Source organism: Ceratotherium simum, chromosome 5, assembly GCF_057802395.1.
Source record: "Ceratotherium simum simum isolate JZ-2026a chromosome 5, ASM5780239v1, whole genome shotgun sequence".
Taxonomy (NCBI): Eukaryota; Metazoa; Chordata; class Mammalia; order Perissodactyla; family Rhinocerotidae; genus Ceratotherium; species Ceratotherium simum.
In genome coordinates this window covers 21,388,165-21,406,078 of record NC_141904.1, presented here as the reverse complement: position 1 = coordinate 21,406,078, position 17,914 = coordinate 21,388,165, and the positions used below count along the sequence as shown (strand labels likewise).

General features: G+C 38.4%; 1 protein-coding gene across 1 annotated transcript in view; it reads left to right on the top strand.

Annotated features, from left to right (window-relative positions):
* Positions 1-17,914, top strand: part of COL6A6 (collagen type VI alpha 6 chain) — a 122,616-nt gene that overhangs the window by 48,653 nt on the left and 56,049 nt on the right. Inside the window, exons 13-20 of the mRNA XM_087430574.1 lie at positions 713-766; positions 2,496-2,567; positions 2,653-2,679; positions 3,293-3,337; positions 3,426-3,479; positions 4,553-4,615; positions 8,804-8,869; positions 10,190-10,243. Of these exons, the coding sequence (XP_087286700.1) occupies positions 713-766; positions 2,496-2,567; positions 2,653-2,679; positions 3,293-3,337; positions 3,426-3,479; positions 4,553-4,615; positions 8,804-8,869; positions 10,190-10,243 (435 nt within the window). The remainder of the gene's footprint in view (positions 1-712; positions 767-2,495; positions 2,568-2,652; positions 2,680-3,292; positions 3,338-3,425; positions 3,480-4,552; positions 4,616-8,803; positions 8,870-10,189; positions 10,244-17,914) is intronic.

Genomic DNA, 17,914 nt, shown 5'->3' with positions numbered 1-17,914 from the left:
GCCAACAACAGGTTCATATATTTCCTAACCAAAAGAAATTCATGTACCCTTATGTAAAAATATGATTTGGGACTTTAGGAAATGTTCAGATAATGTATAAACATGCTATGGATGTGTTTAATAATGATTTCAGTACTGCTTGTTTACATGTGTGTCTGATTTTTGAATAATTTATACATAGCACTATAACTTCCAAATCATCTTGGCTGTGTCTCTGAAGAAAGTTTTTGGACTAAATACTTCCTGAATGCTTCAACTTCATATAAAGAGAATGGTAGATTTTTTTATTAACAGGGCTCAGAAAGAATAGAAAGAAATGTGTGTGGTGTATTTTTCTATGTGTAGCATAAATCCTAAAAAATATTTTTTTAATGAAAAGAGGATAAGTCTAGCCTGTCAGGGGCAAATATAGCTGTGTTCATTAGAACATTTGTCTTGAAAAAACTCCAGCACCATATATAACCCCAGAGAGAATTATGGACAATATTTTGATTCACACATGCACACACCCTTGAGTTATCTGGATACTTGTCTCAAAATTCTATTTATTTTTAAGTGTATAAATGCAGCCTAGGTTGTAGAGGGAGGACTATTTTTTTCAAACTCTTACTGTTCTACATGAAGTAAAACTGTAAAGGTGAGAATTTTGCTGGATTACCTCTGGTTTTTGGTCTATGGAGTGCTAATGTTTTCCTCCCTCCCTTATTTCCAGGGATCTCCAGGTTTTAAAGGAAGTGAAGGCTACCTGGGAGAGGAAGGCACTGCTGTAAGTCACGTTTTTTTTCAGCTTCATTTATTCTTAAGAACATATCTATAATATGAAATCTTTTGTGTCAATTTAGAGGGAAGCAAGAAAAGTCAGATTTTAAGGATTCATGTGCAAAATCTGAGGTTTTTCCTAATCCTCATTGGGCTTTGCTTCTGGTGGTCATTAGTGGTTTATTAACTCACTGTCTCTTCTTTGACTATCCACCAACACTGCACAATAAACTCAATGCAGAAGTTTTCTTCTTCACCAGGGGAGTGAAATCACTACCATTTCCCCCTTGCTGATCCATTTTGCACAGGTAAACCAACTCACCACATTGTTTATCAAGAACTTCACTCTTTCTTGCATTCATCCATTCATCTATCCATCCTTCTATCATTCCTTCCTTCCTTCCATGCATTCATTCCTGTAACAATTACATATTAAGAATCTTACAAGTTCCACATTATTTATCAAAGACCTTACTCATAAATGCACTCATCCATTCATTTATTCATTTAACAAATATATATTAAGGCATCTTACCAGGTGCCAGGCACAGTACTAGGCCCTAGACATAAAAATAACTAAATAAAAGGAAAACCATGGCTCCTATCTCAAAGGCAAATGAGACGGCAGTGGTTCCAGTTGTTATATACAAGGAGTATACTAGAGGTATAATGAAGCGCAGTGTGACAGAGTGTGGCAAAACAAATACCTAACAGCCTCAGGTAACAGCCTTGGTGGCAGTTAGGGCTTGGGAGAGGAAGGCTACAAACAAGGGTAATGCTTGGCCAGACATCTGAAGGACAAATAGAAATGTCTCCAGGCAAAATTTGTGGAGAAGAACATTCGATTACAGAGAGAACAGTGTATTCAAGGGTATGTAACTGAGTCAGAGAATTGTGTGTTTGCAGAATGGCACATAGTCAACATGGCTGGACCCCAGGACACAGTGAGAGAAGGCTAGTTGGCAAGCAAGACCCAGATTGTTAGAAGTCTTAAATGTCCTGCAGAAGATTTGGATGATATCTTCCAGTTGATGAACAGTCATTGAATGGTGTTAAGCACAGGAGTAAAACTGATGAGGGTTTAGAAAGCACGCTCAGGTAGTATTATGGATGAAGATAAGGCAGAAGTTACAGGGAGAAGTCTTGTAACAGTAGGTGCAAGGCAAAGAGGTCTTAATCTTAGTTTGGGGCAGTATGAATGGATATGTCAAGGAGGTTGAATGACATAACGTGGTGACCACTTGGGGAGAGAGAAGGGGAGGATGACATCTTTGTTTCCAGCTCACAAGACTGCACAGACTGGTGGGGTTACCAAGACAAGGACTGCAGGAGCAGTATTTGATTTAAGAAAGGGGGAAGATGTATTTTGGTCTAGAAATCATGCCTCTTGCTTAGATCATATCTGGTACACCCTTTTCTGATGTCCTACCAATTCTTCATTATCTCTTCCTGGAATATCTCCTAAAATCTTGAGAATACATTTTAGCTGCCAGTTGTTGGTCTGCTTTATTTAGATACTACCCAACCCGGGGCAGTATCAGGGTGGGATCCAAAGCAAAGGGCTGTCATCAGAGTAGCTCTGGTTTACTTCTGTTCTTAGTTTTTAGAGGCATGCATTCTGTATTGTAAACCACAAGCAGTCACACATTTTTTTCCAATATAAAACTTGTCAAATTTCCAAGACAGATTCCAGATTATGATGGAAAAAGCTGACCTGGGTATGTGCTCTTTCCCAGGGAGAAAGAGGAGACCCTGGGCCGGTGGGAGAACAGGGTACTAAGGGATGTTATGGTGCCAAAGGTCCTAAGGTAAGGTTGCATAAGACATTGTGAAGTCTTCCCAACATTTATTCTATGTTCCTACACTAACCACTCCTGTCCTTTTTATTTTCAGGGAAACAGGGGACTAAATGGACAGGAGGTATGGTAGCAAACATATCCATTTATCTGCCTGTCTGTTATCTAGAAATATTTTTATTTATTTATTTTTATTTATTTATTTATTTTTTTTGGTGAGGAAGATTGGCCCTGAGCTAACATCTGTTGCCAATCTTCCTGTTTTTGCTTGAGGAAGATTGTCGCTGAGCTAGCATCTATGCCAATCTTCCTCTATTTTGTATGTGGGACGCCGCCACAGCATGGCTTGATGAGTGGTGTGTAGGTCCATGCCTGTGGTTCCAAACCCGCAAACCCTGGGCCGCTGAAGCAGAGCACACGAACTTAAGCAATACACCACCAGGCCAGCCCCTGTTTTTATTTTTGAGATTATTGACCAGTAGATCATCCGAATGAAGTTTCTGTTGACCTTCCTTTTTTATTGCCAACCATTTCATTTTCTTTATTCCTGTTATTTATTACAGGCAGCATATATTATTTGTTGACAGTTTCTATTACTCGGCCATCTTTGTTTTTACCTAGGGCCAGCCTAACAAAGAGGCTGTATATGGAACACAAAATTAGACTTTTTATTTGGTGTCTGACTTCTTTCCACATAAATGTAATACATTCTATTCTGATCACATCTGTCTTTTCAGGGAGACATTGGGGAAAGTGGAATTGATGGATTAAATGGAGAAAAGGTAGAACCTTCTCTTTGTACCATAAAGACTCTTCTGAGCTATTTCTCATTAAGAAATGGGAATTTGAGTTTATTCTTCTGTTTTTTAGGGTGACAATGGTCTTCCTGGAGGAAAAGGAGAAAAAGGTGATGAAGGATCTCAGGTAGGGATTCAATAAAGAGACAACATGAAAACTGCACTGGGAATTAAAGGTGTGATTAACGGAGTAGAATGGAAAAGACTGATACCCTACGTGTATCAGTCAGCTAGCGCCACAAAATTGCTTTGTTACAAACAATCACATTCAACAATAAACATTTATTGTGTTGCAGACATTCAGCTGCTCTAGGCTGAGCGTGGCTGACGTTGGCTTTTGTGTCTGTAGGTGGCCTGGGGACTTTGTTCCACGTGTCTCTTATCCTCTTCCTGGGACCAGAGTGCTGCCTGGCCATGTTGGCCATGACCTTTTCATGGCTGTGGCAGAAGCACAAGGGAGCAAGTAGAAACACAAAAAGTCTCTTAAGGCATTTTAAGGCCTAGGCTTGGTACTCTTACAGCAACACTTCCATCTCTTTCTGTTGGCCAAATCAAGTCATGGCCAAACTCAGGGGTAGAGAATCTTGCCCACCACAGTTGGAAGGCGCTGCAGAGTTACATGGCAAAGGGCATAGATACAAAGAGGAGTGACGAATCAGGGCCATTACTGAAAAGCACTACCACACTAAGAACAGTAACAGGGTATTGACAAGATTCTGTGGTGCAGGGCAGCACACTGAATGTGTATGCCACTCATTCCCATCTAGAACAAATACCAGCAGCAGCCAGACTTCGATCTTCTACTTTATCTTCTTTAGAGTATGAACAGTTGAGTCAGAAACCCACTTTCTAGTGGATGCAATCACCTTGGAGAAAATGGATAATCTCTCTGAATCTCAGCTGCCTCATTAAAAGAAAGATAATAAACAATACCTGGTTCATAAAGTAGTTGTAAAAACTAAAGAAGACGACAAATGTGTCTTGAACACAGAGTTCACCACTGTGACAAACAATTGACGTCGCTCTTAAATTATTCATATGATGCCTGAAACCATTTTTTGGTTGTTCCTCTTTCTAGTTTAAAAATAACTTTAGTAGAAAAATATTTAATTATTCAAACCAGGAAGATAAACTCTTTGCTGTTGTTAATGTTATTAAAAATTCTTGTCTTGTCCTTCTTCTGATTTGTATTAACTTTAGGGAAGCCCAGGACAGAGAGGGATTTCTGGTGACCGTGGAGCAAAGGGCCTGCGAGGAGACCCTGTAAGTGGTGGGGCTGCATGGGCTGTAAACTACATCGGGGCTCGGTTCCCATCAGCACTTCTGATAGGGAGAGAGTCCCCAACTAGAAGGTACCACAGTAGCTGAGTTTAAATCATCACAGGCACAATTGTTGTCGAATTTTAAAAGCAGGTCCCTTGTGCTAGATCTTCTTCATATTCGGGATGAATATGGAGAGTGAGAAACCCTTGCACATCATTTGCACATATATTTTTTAAGAATATGTATTCAGAATTGACCTTGTGCTTCAGAGCTGTGAAGGAATCTGGTCCACTTTATTATCTTCCTCTAATGTACCTCAAAATATAGACGGAATGGAAGAAACAAAGCCATCTCTTTTTTTCTATGTTCCAAGAGTCTTTCTCAGTTGAAAGTATTAGCTTCATTGCCTTGCATCCAAGCCAGCTAGGATTATGTCAGGCAAAATCTATAACACAAAGGCGCCTACTCTCACAAGCACACAACCCAGTCAAGCAGACATGACCCCCAGCAACATAGGGACTATGCCAAGTCCAAGGGAACATCAGTGCTACAGGACTTCCATCACCATGCCCACATATAAGTCAGTCCCCAAAACTTTGATGAATTAGGATTTAGGTTTGTTTTTAAACATTTATTAAACTTTTTTATTGAGATATAATTGGCATATAACATTGTGTAAATTTAAGATGTACAAGGTGTTGATTTGATACATTTATATGTTATAATATGATTACCACCATCCCATTAGCTAACTCTTCTATCACATCACATAATTATCATTTCTTTTTTGTGATGAGAACATTTAAGATCTAGTCTCTTAGCAACCTCGAAGTATGTGATACAGTATTATTGTCTATAATCACTATGCTGTGCATTAGATCTCCAGAACTTACTATTGAATTGTAACATACATCAAAAAAGTACACAGATTATAAATGCACAGCTTGATGAATGTAAATACACCTGTGCACTCACCACCCAGTAAAGAAATAGAACATTAGACAATAATAGAGCATCGCAGAAGCCCCTCATGTCCACTCCAATCACTCCCAACCCTCCCTAAGGTAATCACTATCCTAGGACCATAAATTAGTTTTACCTGTTCTTGAAGTTTAAATAAGTGGAATCATATAGGATACACTCTTCTGTTTCTGGCTTCTTTTGCTCAAGTTTATGCTTGTGAGAGTCATCCAAGTCCTTGTGGATAACAATAGTCATTCTACCCCATTGCTGTGTAGTATTCCATTGTGTGCCTATAACATCATTTATTTATCCATTTTGCTGTTGATATTTGGGTTGTTCCTGGTTTTTGCTGTTATAAATAGTGCTGCTCTGAACACTCTTGTACAGAGAAAATGTCTTTTGTGCACTTTTGTACACACTTGTATTGGGTCTGTATATTAGGAGTAGAATGTCTAGATGATAACTTGTAACTTCTATATTCAGCTTAAGTCTTTACAGCCAAACAGTGTTTTTTTTAAAAGTTTGTACTAATTTACACGCCCACCAGCATGCCAGAGCAGTGTACCACACATCCATCAGAATGGCTAAAATTCATAAAAACTGACAATACCAAGGGCTGATAAGGATGTGGGGCAACTGGGACTCTCACAGGACTTCGTCTTTTGTAACTCCTCCTCCGGTACACAATGGGTTGACTAGAGAAGGAATTTGGTGCAATATATATTGACAAATGTAAATGTTAGGTCTGCATTGAAGATAACTCTATTTAAAAAGTAGAGGAATTTGCACTTGAAGACAACATTGTTTACTAAGTGACATCTTCTGATGACCTGAGTTTCCAAACAACTTCAAAGCGTCTAATTAGAACAAAAACTATCCACAAATAAGGATAATTAAGAAATAGTGGTTTAAATACAGAGACATTTCAGTCATCTGTATATGATGGCCAAAAATTCACTTGGGGTATTGCTATAAAATCTCCATTCACTTTAATCAGAATTCCCCCCTAATTTTCTGCTAAATTGTATGATTATATAATACCTTGAAAAGAATCTGAATAATGTAAAAGAATTTTTTTTAAAAAAAGAAATGTTCTCTGACTTTAAGATGGCTCAAAATTCAACCCACTAGAGCTTCTCTGTGATGAGCTGCTTGTCACTGTACTAACTTTAGATAGTCTTTCAATGTGTAATAGTCCTTCCTAGCCACTTGGGAATATACATCTCAAATCAAAGACAACTCTCTGTGCTTTTGTACATGTGCTTTTTGTGGGTCACTATTTCAGGAAAAATTTCGGAGAGCAAGATTGATACAATAAATAGAACACACACATGATCAGACTATTCATAGGAATGCATGCCGATGACACAAATTCCTGAAAAACTATACTTATTCAGACAGAATTTCTGATCACCTTAAAGTTAGTTTGGCTGTTGGAATTTCTCATTTCGACCTAAATATTTTTTTAAATCTCATGTAATGTTGGGGAGAAAACTGAGCTAGATCATTTGTCTGACCTACAGAGTTTAGTAAGGCTCATCATTATTAGAAGCTCACGTTTAATCATTAATTTGCATTAGATGATACTCTTTCATCCAGTTGCATAGAAATTGAAAGACTGAACCAGACTGTATTCAGACCGACCGAACTGCTCCACATGCAAATTGGGATGTTCTATTCTGTAGAATGTGCTAGTATGTGATTTTTTTAATGTCATCTCTTCAATCAAATAGTTCAGAGTTGGATTACAATAAGAAGTCTATATATCCAGTGGAATAAAATTTTGGATTTTACATTACCTTCCTTTTCCTTACTCACCTTTCCCACCAGGATACAATTCTCTAGGGGCCGGCCCCCAGGCGTAGTCGTTAAGTCCTGCTTGCTCTGCTTCAGCAGCCCAGGTTCTTGGGTTTGGATCCCAGGTGCAGACCTACACCACTCATCAAGCCATGCAGTGGCAGCGACCCACATACAAAATAGAGAAAGATTGACAACAGATGTTAGCTCAGAGTGAATCTTCCTCACCAAAAAAAAAAAAAAATACAATTCTGCAATCTGCAATATTGTAATTTAGGTATACCCTGCTTGGAGAACTTGGACAAATATTTAAACTTAAGAGAAAAACAGAAAGTGTAGAAAATAATCTTTGGCTTTGGTATGTAGGAGAGAAGTAATTTTTCATGTAAGTTTTAGTGATATCAGTTATAAAGTAAATTCTGAGCCCATCCTTTTCACTCTGTTAGCCTCTAAGCTCTGTAAGTGTAGAAACTACTTGTTTTAAAAGCTTACTAAGTATCTGAAACAATGACACATCCCTGTTGGTGATCTCAAATTACTTATCGATTGATGAAGGTAATCTGGGCTGCTATCAACCAAACAGCCCAGCAGCTGGCACTCAGCAGGAGTGGATAATTGTTGTCACCTCTCAATTTATTGGAGCATTGACTGAATTGACTGTCTCAATTGATTGTCCTGGCATCATGGCAACGCTGCTCTCTTTGTGGTCCTAACTACTCAAGATAGAAAGCTTCAGTTTGGCCTGCTAAGGATAATATGTATCCCACAATGTGTGCCTGTTTTCAATGAGTTCCTGCTAGAATGTTTGTATGAATGTTGGGAAAAACTCAAGATCCCAGGATTTTCTGTAAGCCTGAAAATCAGGGGTGAGCGTATGGAGATGGAAGGCAGCCAGGCGTCCGGGAGGAGAAAGAGGGAGTGGGTGGCAGATACAGCCTTCAGCACTGCTTGGTGTACTTATGTTCTTGTGGTGGAACCTATTGCAAACATTTGCCTTCTCCCAAGGATGGGGAGAGTAAAATCTACCAACCCTCAAGTATAAACTTGCCTAGGCCCCAGGAAGGAAGAGCAAAAGTTAAGAGCAAGGATGGCAGTCGCAAGAAGAGGTACCTCCAGACCCAGGATAAGAGTTGTCACAACCACAAGTCATGTCACCCTGGCGTCCCTTGGCTATGCCTTCTATGGTGAGCTCTTGCTTTCCCCCCACACACTCACCTCAGGTCTCCACTCTTTTCTGATAATGCAAAGCACAGGAGGAAAAGAAAACACTTGTAAGCCGTTTATAATTTTAACCTATTTCTACTTTCAAATGGGTTGGGCTTCTCGTCAACTTTTTGGGGAGTGATTAAATGTGTTGTACACAAGTTACATTTTTAAGGAGAAATTTTCAAAACCTATTAATTTTTCTCTTTATTTTCTATTTTTTAGGGATTTCCTGGATTTGACAATAGCATGGAAGGACCCAAGGGCTTAAAAGGAGAACGTGGAAGACAAGTAATTACGTGGGCATTTGAAAGTAAACTTGTAATGATGTGGCAACTGTGAGAGTCAAGTTCTTAGTGATAGAATATGAAATGCATATAAAGAATGGAATCAGAGTGGATATACTTGATACAGAAAAGCTATTTTTAGCAGCAAAAAGATCTTTTACTCCTCCTTATCTGCTACCCTGGGATTTAAGAAACATTCTCTTCTTCTTCTTCTGAATTTTGGGTGACTTGCTTCACTAAGCCATACCTTTGAGGTCTTCATTTATGAATGCAAACATCTAAACTCTAACCTAAAATGTAGAGCTAGCTGATAGAAGGAACTAGCAAAGAGTTCTTGGCCTTCCCAGGATCCAGAGGACACATACCCTAAAAAGACATTGTATGATTCATAGTACATGATAAAAAGAACAAAATCTGATAGATATACAGCCCACACTTTCAAGGCAAGTCTCTTGGGATTAATCTCATGAAATCTCACAAGTCACAATTTGATCATCTTAACTTCTTTTTCAGAATTTTTAAAAATAATTATCTAGAAAATATGTGTCTCTGAATCTTCTTGATGAGGAAGTTCCCTTGGTTGACTCCACCTTGGGGAGAGGTCTGTTATGGTGGAAAGAACTTTGCTTTGGGGACAGGCCTAGGTCCTGTTTCATGCTCTGTCCCTTACCAGCTCTGTGGCCTCAGGCCACTTTCTGTAAACCTTGATTTTCTCAGCTGCAAAATAGGACAAATAGCCTACTTTTGAAGGTTATGATGGGAATTCAGTGACTGACCCTGCCACATCATACACCTTCAGTAAATGTTACCTGCCACTTTTATTAATCGGCAAATGTATGTCTCATAATAGATTCATAATTATTCCCTCCTTTTCTGTCTTGGGAAGACTTGTGATTATTGTGAGATTTTATTCACATTAGGGTGTTAATCTACACAGGTTGTCCAAACAGAACAAGTCCCCAAGGTAGAAATCAAACCAGTAGTAGCCATACCTGACACATGGCATACTTCAGTGATCTACTCTGTGGCAACGTAGTGGGGATAGTTAGGTTTTAGTACTCTAATTTATGCCCTAAACACAAGTTAGACAGTGGTGATGAACAGATGAAGCCATGTCATTAGCATTTTGTCCTGTGGTTCCTCATGACCCACATAGGGATGTGACTTATGACCAGTGGAAGTAATGCTGCATTCCAATGGGAGGGTACCTCTCTAGTTGGTGTGTACCCATTCGCCCTCCCTGGAGCACATCAAGCTGATGTTGAAGAGGAAATGTGTCACTGCTGTGTACTTATTGTCATACGTCTGTCTGTTCATTTGACAGGGTAGAAGAGGCTGGCCAGGCCCCCCTGGGACACCAGGCTCCAGAAGAAAGACAGTAAGAGCCCTTCTAGACAAGGAGACCCACTGCTCTGGTGGCCTATATTGTGATGAAAATGGCTGATTGTGGGGAACGGACGGGATGGTTTCACTGGGGCTCACTCTCTTGGGGAAACTGACTTGGGACGCCTCTGAGAACAGAGCTGGCAAAGGACTTGGAAAAGCCCCTGAACCTGAGGTGCAGACTGTGGGCGAAACACCAATCAGGAGAGAGAGCTGGGCAAAGAGAACCAAAATGGCGCCAACTAGAGGAAGAGTGGTCGAAGTTTGGCCTACACCCTAACTGAGGTTGCCAGCAACGTCGTTTTAATCCAAGACTCCATTCCTCTGCCAAATTTTATGACTACTTAGAAAAGTCAGTCCTGCTGTAAGTCCTCTGTTCTTACTTCTATTTTCTCTGCCTTAGCAAAGAAGAGGAGTATGTTCCAAGATAGAAAAATATTTTCTTTATGAAGTATAATAGCTGATTCTATGAACTTCTGCTGGGAAAATATAATGCATAATAAATGCAATATATTAAACTAGTTTTTATTTGTGCTCAATTTCAAAGCATTATATGTATCTACTTTATTGGGATAGAATTGACATATAACATTATATTAGTTTTAGGTATACAGCATAATGATTTGATATATGTTGTGAAAAGATCACCTAAGTTGTAAGTCTAGTTAATATCCATCACTACACGTAGGTACAAATGTTTTTCCTTGTGATGAAAACTTTTAAGATCTACTCTCTTACAATACAGTATTCTTAACTATATCACCATGCTGTACATTATGTCTGTGATTTATTTTATAACTGGAAGTCTGTACTATTGACCCCCTTCACCATTTTGTCCAGCCCCCCACCCCTGGCAATTGCTAATCTGCTCTCCGTATCTATGAGTTCTTTTTTTTTCAAGATTCCACATATAAGCGAGATCACATAGTATTTTTCTTTCTCTGACTTATTTCAGTTAGCATAATGCCCTCAAGTTCCACCCATATTGTCACAAATGGCAAGATTTCCTTCTTTTTTATAGCTAAATAATATTCTGTTGTGTGTGTGTGTATATACACACACACACAACATACCAGTTTTATTTATTAGTTCATCCATCGATGAACACTTAGGTTGTTTCCATGTCTTGGCTATTTTAAATAATGCTGCAGTGGACATGGAGGTGCAGATATCTTTTCAAGTTAGTGTTTTTGTTTCCTTTGGTTAAATAACCAGAAATGGAATTGCTGGATCATATGGTATTTCTATGTTTAATTTTTTGAGGAAGCTCCATACTGTTGAAAACATTTATGCATGTAAAAATATATATCTAAGCAAAATTAGGTCACTTGCTTATGTAACCTTTTGGGGTCTTTTTTATTTGTTTATTTGTTTTGTTGCTATTTTTTCAATGAGTACTTTTGAAAAATGATTCTGTGCTTGACTTCTTGGAAGAGCACAGAGATTACAAAAGACAATCTTTATCCAATAAGAAGAGATAACTTTAATAAAATATACTTAAATGCCTGCATTGGGTTCTAAATGAGACCTGTCTCTTCTCATTATGCAACACTTTCTTTCCACTCTTCATTTAGTTATCCAGCCTTCTCCAAATTCCTCCACCTCCCTCCAAAAAATATATAATGTTTTAAAATTGAGCACAAATAAAAACTAGTTTAATATGTTAAATTTATTTTGCATTATATTTTACGAGCAGAAGTTCATAGAACCAGCTGTGATACTTGATCAAGAAAATAATTTTGTACCTTGGAACACACTTCTCTTCTTTATAGGGTAGAGAAAATGAGAATAAGAACAGAGATTATTTTTAAAATGTACAGAATTTACTGGAAAAATGCTTTACTACTGCAGTTTTAATGTACCTAAAGATAAATACATTTGCTATTCATTTTACTTTCTAAAAGGGTGTAGCCAGCTTACATACCCCAGGAAAATATTTGGAACTTAAAGAGTATCATCCAAGAAATCCTGGCATGGGAGAGGTACTTTTATTGTTTCACAGAGGCTATACTCTCTCTAGAGGCTAATGCAGTATCACTATGTATTGTTTACACTGCACAACTCCTGAGAAATATGGCCTTATCTTGGGTTATAGATTCAGCAGTGTCATTCAGGAGTAGAAGTAGGATTTCTAGCTAACGATGGGAAAGTCAAGGTGTTTTTTACATATTATTCCCCTTTTGTGCAACTCACCAAAAACAAGGAGAGAAATTAAAAATAGATTAACAAAGAATGACCACAACTTCAAGCCATAGATGATGACAAATATTGGCCAACTATTTTTTAAATCTGGATCTCAATGATGGAGGCTTTGGAGAGCTGATACATACCACCTCACACCTCAAGCAGGGAACAGATTTCTCTAAAAGTAGCTGCCATAGTCCTGAAAAATCTGGTGAACAAAATCCAGGAGCACTATAGATTTTGAGAAGATCAAGAAATATACTGATAGAAACACAATTTATAGAAGAGACAGAAATAATGAGAAAGTGAAGAATATTGCATTTTTAATATCTACAACTTGGCAGTCTGGGCCGTGGGGGCTGCCAAGACAGAATAAACAGTGTCTATCACAACACAAAGAAACTATGACTTAAGGGGGCTTTTGTGAGTTTCATGAATCTCTTAAATGCCAAAATTTGTAGGGAAAGGAGCCATCAAGAAATAATTCATGATGAGAAAGTGTTTGAGACAGCATATCTATATCAAAGCTACTGACCCAAGTCTAGCTATGCCCTGTTTGAAGGTGATTAGTAATCAGAAATAGTAAAAATCTTCATTAATTAATCAGATGATAACTAATCAGGAACTACGCATAGAGATTGCAGAAGAGGAGGAAAGCTACATGAGCAAAGGGCAGATGAACCCTCACTAGAAGAGGAACTATTCAAGGAAACAGTAGAACAGTTCTGGCAAATAGTTCTCCAAACTCAAAAAAATTAAGACAACATGATTACTCTAAAAAAAGAGTCTAAAGAACTGACAAGAAGGGCTGACCCTATGGCATAGTAGTTAAGTTCACGTGCTGCACTTCGGCGGCCCGGGGTTCACTGGTTTGGATCCCAGGCGCGGACCTACACACTGCTCGTCAAGCCATGCTGTGGCGGCGTGCCACATACAAAAGATAGAGGAAGATTGGTAACAGATGTTAGCTCAGGGCCAATCTTCCTCACCAAAAGAATAAAAGGAGTGACAAGATAATAGAAAGTGAAGAAAGCAAGCTGGTAGTGCTTGGGAACAATGGAAAAGGGAAAAAATGTTGAACGTAATATATATTAGAAGCAATAGGGCCGGCCCCGTGGCTTGGCAGTTAAGTGCATGTGCTCCACTGCTGGCGGCCCGGGTTCGGATCCCGGGCACGCACCGACGCGCCGCTTCTCCGGCCATGCTGAGGCCACGTCCCACATGCAGCGGCTAGAAGGATGTGCAGCTATGACAGACAACTATCTACTGGGGCTTTGGGGGAAAAATAAATAAATAAAAATCTTTAAAAAAAAAAAAAGAAGCAAAAAATTAGAATAAATATGACTGAAAATATATTGAGCAAATAAATTAAGAAGCCACAAAAGCAATGATAGAGATGGAATATTGACAATGAAGAGTTAGCAAATGTACAATTTGTATTACTAAGTTAAACAAACCAAATGTAATGTAAAAAATCAGAAATGCAATAGAATGTAACTTCTTGAAACAAAGGCTCAAATGTGCAGACTGAAAGGTCATACTCTTGCTCAGAAAAAAAAAAATTGATACAGAAGTATCAACACTGAGCCACATCGTAGTGAAATTACCAAATTTATTAAGAAAGAATCATGAGACTTTCCAAACACAAAAGATGGAAAACTCAGTTTGTCTTTAGCCTTCTTCACAACATTCAGGGCCAAAAGTAAACATAGAACGGCCACAGAGTTCTGAGGGAAAGAGAGTGGTCCAAGGTTTTTATACCCACCCAAGTTGTCTCTGAAACATATAAATAATCAACATGCTCAAGCCTTCAAAAATTCAGGCAGTGTAGCCCCCAGGATCCTTTCTTTAAAATTTAATGATATTAATTTGAATCCCTTTAAGTATAGAAATAGGACTAACCCATAGAAATTGTGATTACAGAACAAAACGTAAATGTTATACATTTGACAATCTAAAAATCATATGAAAGTAGGAAAGTAGGAAAAGGTGTGGGGAAAGTACCAATATGTCCTCATCTTTCATTGTAGAGAGTCAGTATCTAAACATCATCTTAAGCTAAAATATGTATTACAAACATACCCTAACCTCCTAAATTTTTTTGATAATCATTATTTCCTCTTTTAGGAGTGCATATCTCTTATAGTGAAGAAACGTTACCATCTGACATTTCCAGTTTGTTTCAGTTTTATTTTTTCTTCTATTAAATTCAAGTAAAATTAAATGCAATATTTTAATTTTAAAATAGTGTGAACAGCATGATCCCTTTTTAATCAAAAGTACACTATTTAGAACTCTGTCTGTAACCAAGCATGAAAAGATGTCAGGAATCATGATTACCAAATGTTAATGATAGTTATTTCTAGATGGAGGATTTGGGATGACTTTTAAATTTTTATTCTGTGTATTTTCTGCATTTGAATGTTGAAAAACAAACATGTATCATTTTTATAACAACAGTAAAGTCATTATCATTTTAGAAAGAAGAAAAATCTATACCACTGACTGAAAAACTCTAAAATGTAGGTAGATAGTGAGCATGAGGACTCGGTGCAACAAGATTCTGCTGAACTGATAAGAGATTGGAGGATGGCCAGTGGTAGGGTGTGGCATGCAGGGAAATAATAATAGTCGACCAAATCTGACCTTCATTCATTTGGCAAATATTTAGTGAACACCTACAACGTACCAGCAACTCTACTAACCACTAAAGCTACAAACACAAATAAGACATGATCTTTGCTCTTACGGAACTTATAATCATGTTGTAGAGCCTATGTCCAACCTACTATTGACATTTGGGCCGAATAAGTCTTTGTTGTGGGTGGCCATCTTGCGCATTGTAGGATGTTTAGTATCATCCCTCTCCTCTACCCACTAGGTCCTAGTAGCACCCCCAACTGGTGACAACGAAAAATGTCTCCAGACGTTGCCAAATGTTCCCAGGGAAGGGGGTTGCTAAATCCCCCTCTTGAGGTTGAGAACCACTGTTGTAGAGGGGACGGACCTGTAGGGATAACAAGCTGTTATGGATGCTCTGCCAGGGGCCTGTAATGGATTGGGCATTGAGGGGTGGGGAGGAAGGGGAGGTTGGCTCTTTCTGAGCCAAACTTTACTGAAAATTAGAATAGATTCTCGTGGCATAGTTGATAGGAAGTAGCTGTAGCCTCAAACTAAAGCATGGCCTCCAGTCCTATCAGTCCAGAAGGCTGTTAGTTATGTTTTGCCCTTTTCATGTGTCTTGGCATACTTGAGGGGCAGCTTGAAGTTCTCTAGGACAATCATTCATCATTGTGAATGAGTTTGCCGTTAAGATTCAGTATTAATGTGATGTTTTATTGTTAAAAATGTCTTGCTTTTTCCCTGGGGATTCTGTGTCCCAAATCAGTCCATACCTATCTGGGGAAGTGGGTCTTGGTAAACCACCAGACTATGGAGGACCAAGGGACTGAGTACCCTGTTCTGGATCTTCTTACAGTCAGGTTTTCTTTGGGGAGATTGTCTTCCTTGTTGTGCCCACTCACATTCAATTTCACAGATAAGTTAGGCTGTCTGGATGTGTTATCAGACAACCGAAAGCTCTTGGGCAAACCATTAAGACATTTTGTGATTTAATCTTTCCCATCTAAAACATTTGTAAAGTCATCTCCCCTATTTCCTTGTTTTCTTTCTCTCACACCTACCCACGATATCTAAACCTATGACTTTCCTTTGGAGTTTAAATCCCAAATAGCCATTAACAAAGTTGCTAGGTGACTGCTTCTGGAGATGTTTCCATTATTTGTGTGAATGGTGGATCAAAGTCAGTCTCCTCTGTTAGGCTTAAAAACTCCTGCCTAAGGACAGGAGTCAGTTTTTTGCTCACCACCACTCACCCCAGTGCCTCACTGGGGAGCAGGAGCTCGATAAAAAGTGTTGAGATGACTAATTTTAATCAAGCTCTTCCAAAGTCAAACTTTAAAAACACAGAGAACAAATGTTTATTGATGATGTTTCAAACACTGTGACAGTGGACCAGAGAAAGATTTTTGGATGTAAAAATCTTTGGATGTTTCATATCCCTTAAATAATATCATACAGGAAGCTCTTTATTTTGTCTGAATATAAGGTTTCATTCAGTTGCTCCTACCACAACCAGACGTATCCACCTAAAGTCCAGGTCTGGCCGTGTACATTTCCAAGAACCCCAGTGGTTTCTGCTAAATGGTGTATGAACCCTTCAGCCTAGTATTTTCAGCCTAGTAACCCTGCTACTCCCCTCTCTTCTCACACTTTTGACCCAGACTTGCCACTGTCAAAGACATTTCCTATTTTCTTGCCTCTACTTCATTACTTAGGCTATACCCTCTGCTAGAAAGACCTCTTTCATCCTCTACCTGTAAAACTCCTACACATTCTGTGAAACCCATCTCAAAAATCTCTTCCTCTAGGAAGATTTTTGTGATTTGACCAACTGGATATGATTGCTTTCTTTGAAACCATCTTTCTGTTTGCCCTTCCTTTTGACATTTGCCATACTCTGCCTTGTGAATATTTGTAATATTTATCTCCTCCCCCATAACCCAAAGAGTGAGGGTCCCCTGAGGTCAAGAACTGTGTGTTTGTCAGCTTTATGCTCCTATGGTTCCGATCAATATGCTTTGTGGGTAGTAGATCCTTGGTAGATATTTTTCTGAATGAAACTGAAGTGAATTGAAGCAGAACAGAGAAACTTTTGTGCTAAAGGAGTGGAGAAAGCTTCTTTTCCTCCCTCTGATAGGATTTAGACTTTCATCCAAGATGACTCATCAGGGTTTTAAAGAAATAGGCCTCCAACCGTTTCCCCAGATACACAGTCTGTTTCCTAGATAACAATAGACTTTGACTGAAATATGATGAGAAGAATTTAAAGTCTGCAATACAGTACTGGCGTCACATAGAATTTTGACCTGAATATCTCAAATAAATTTCCATCAAGAAAATGTTGTCTGATGTTTATTGAATTTTGCAAATCCTGAATGTCAGTCTTGCTATAATCTTATGAGAGATCATAAGTAAGATAATAAAATGTCTTTGTCTCTTGATTTCCAGATCTATGAAATATTGGTCTGGAATATACCCAGACCCTAACCTTACATTTGAGAGTATTAGGAAAAATCCACTTGATTGTGTAGTGCCATTATTTTGATTGGATATTTTAATAACATATTGAGTTGAGTAACTTTTAAATGTTTGGGATGATTCTTTCATTTTTTACAGGTAAGCATATTATTTAGCTTTTTGTGTAGAGGGGATAAAATTAGTTTGGCTATGTTTAGCTTCTGAAAATAATCTATAATAAAGTTCATGGAGTCAATTCTCCCAGTTTTTCCTCTGGCTTCCTGCCTTTGGCCACTCCACTCCTGATTTCTGGCTTACTTGGTAGCAATTTGGAAAAATGAAAAGAAATAAAATTCAAATTAGTCAATTTTGGAGCTTGTGACCAGCTCTAGTAATAGTTTAG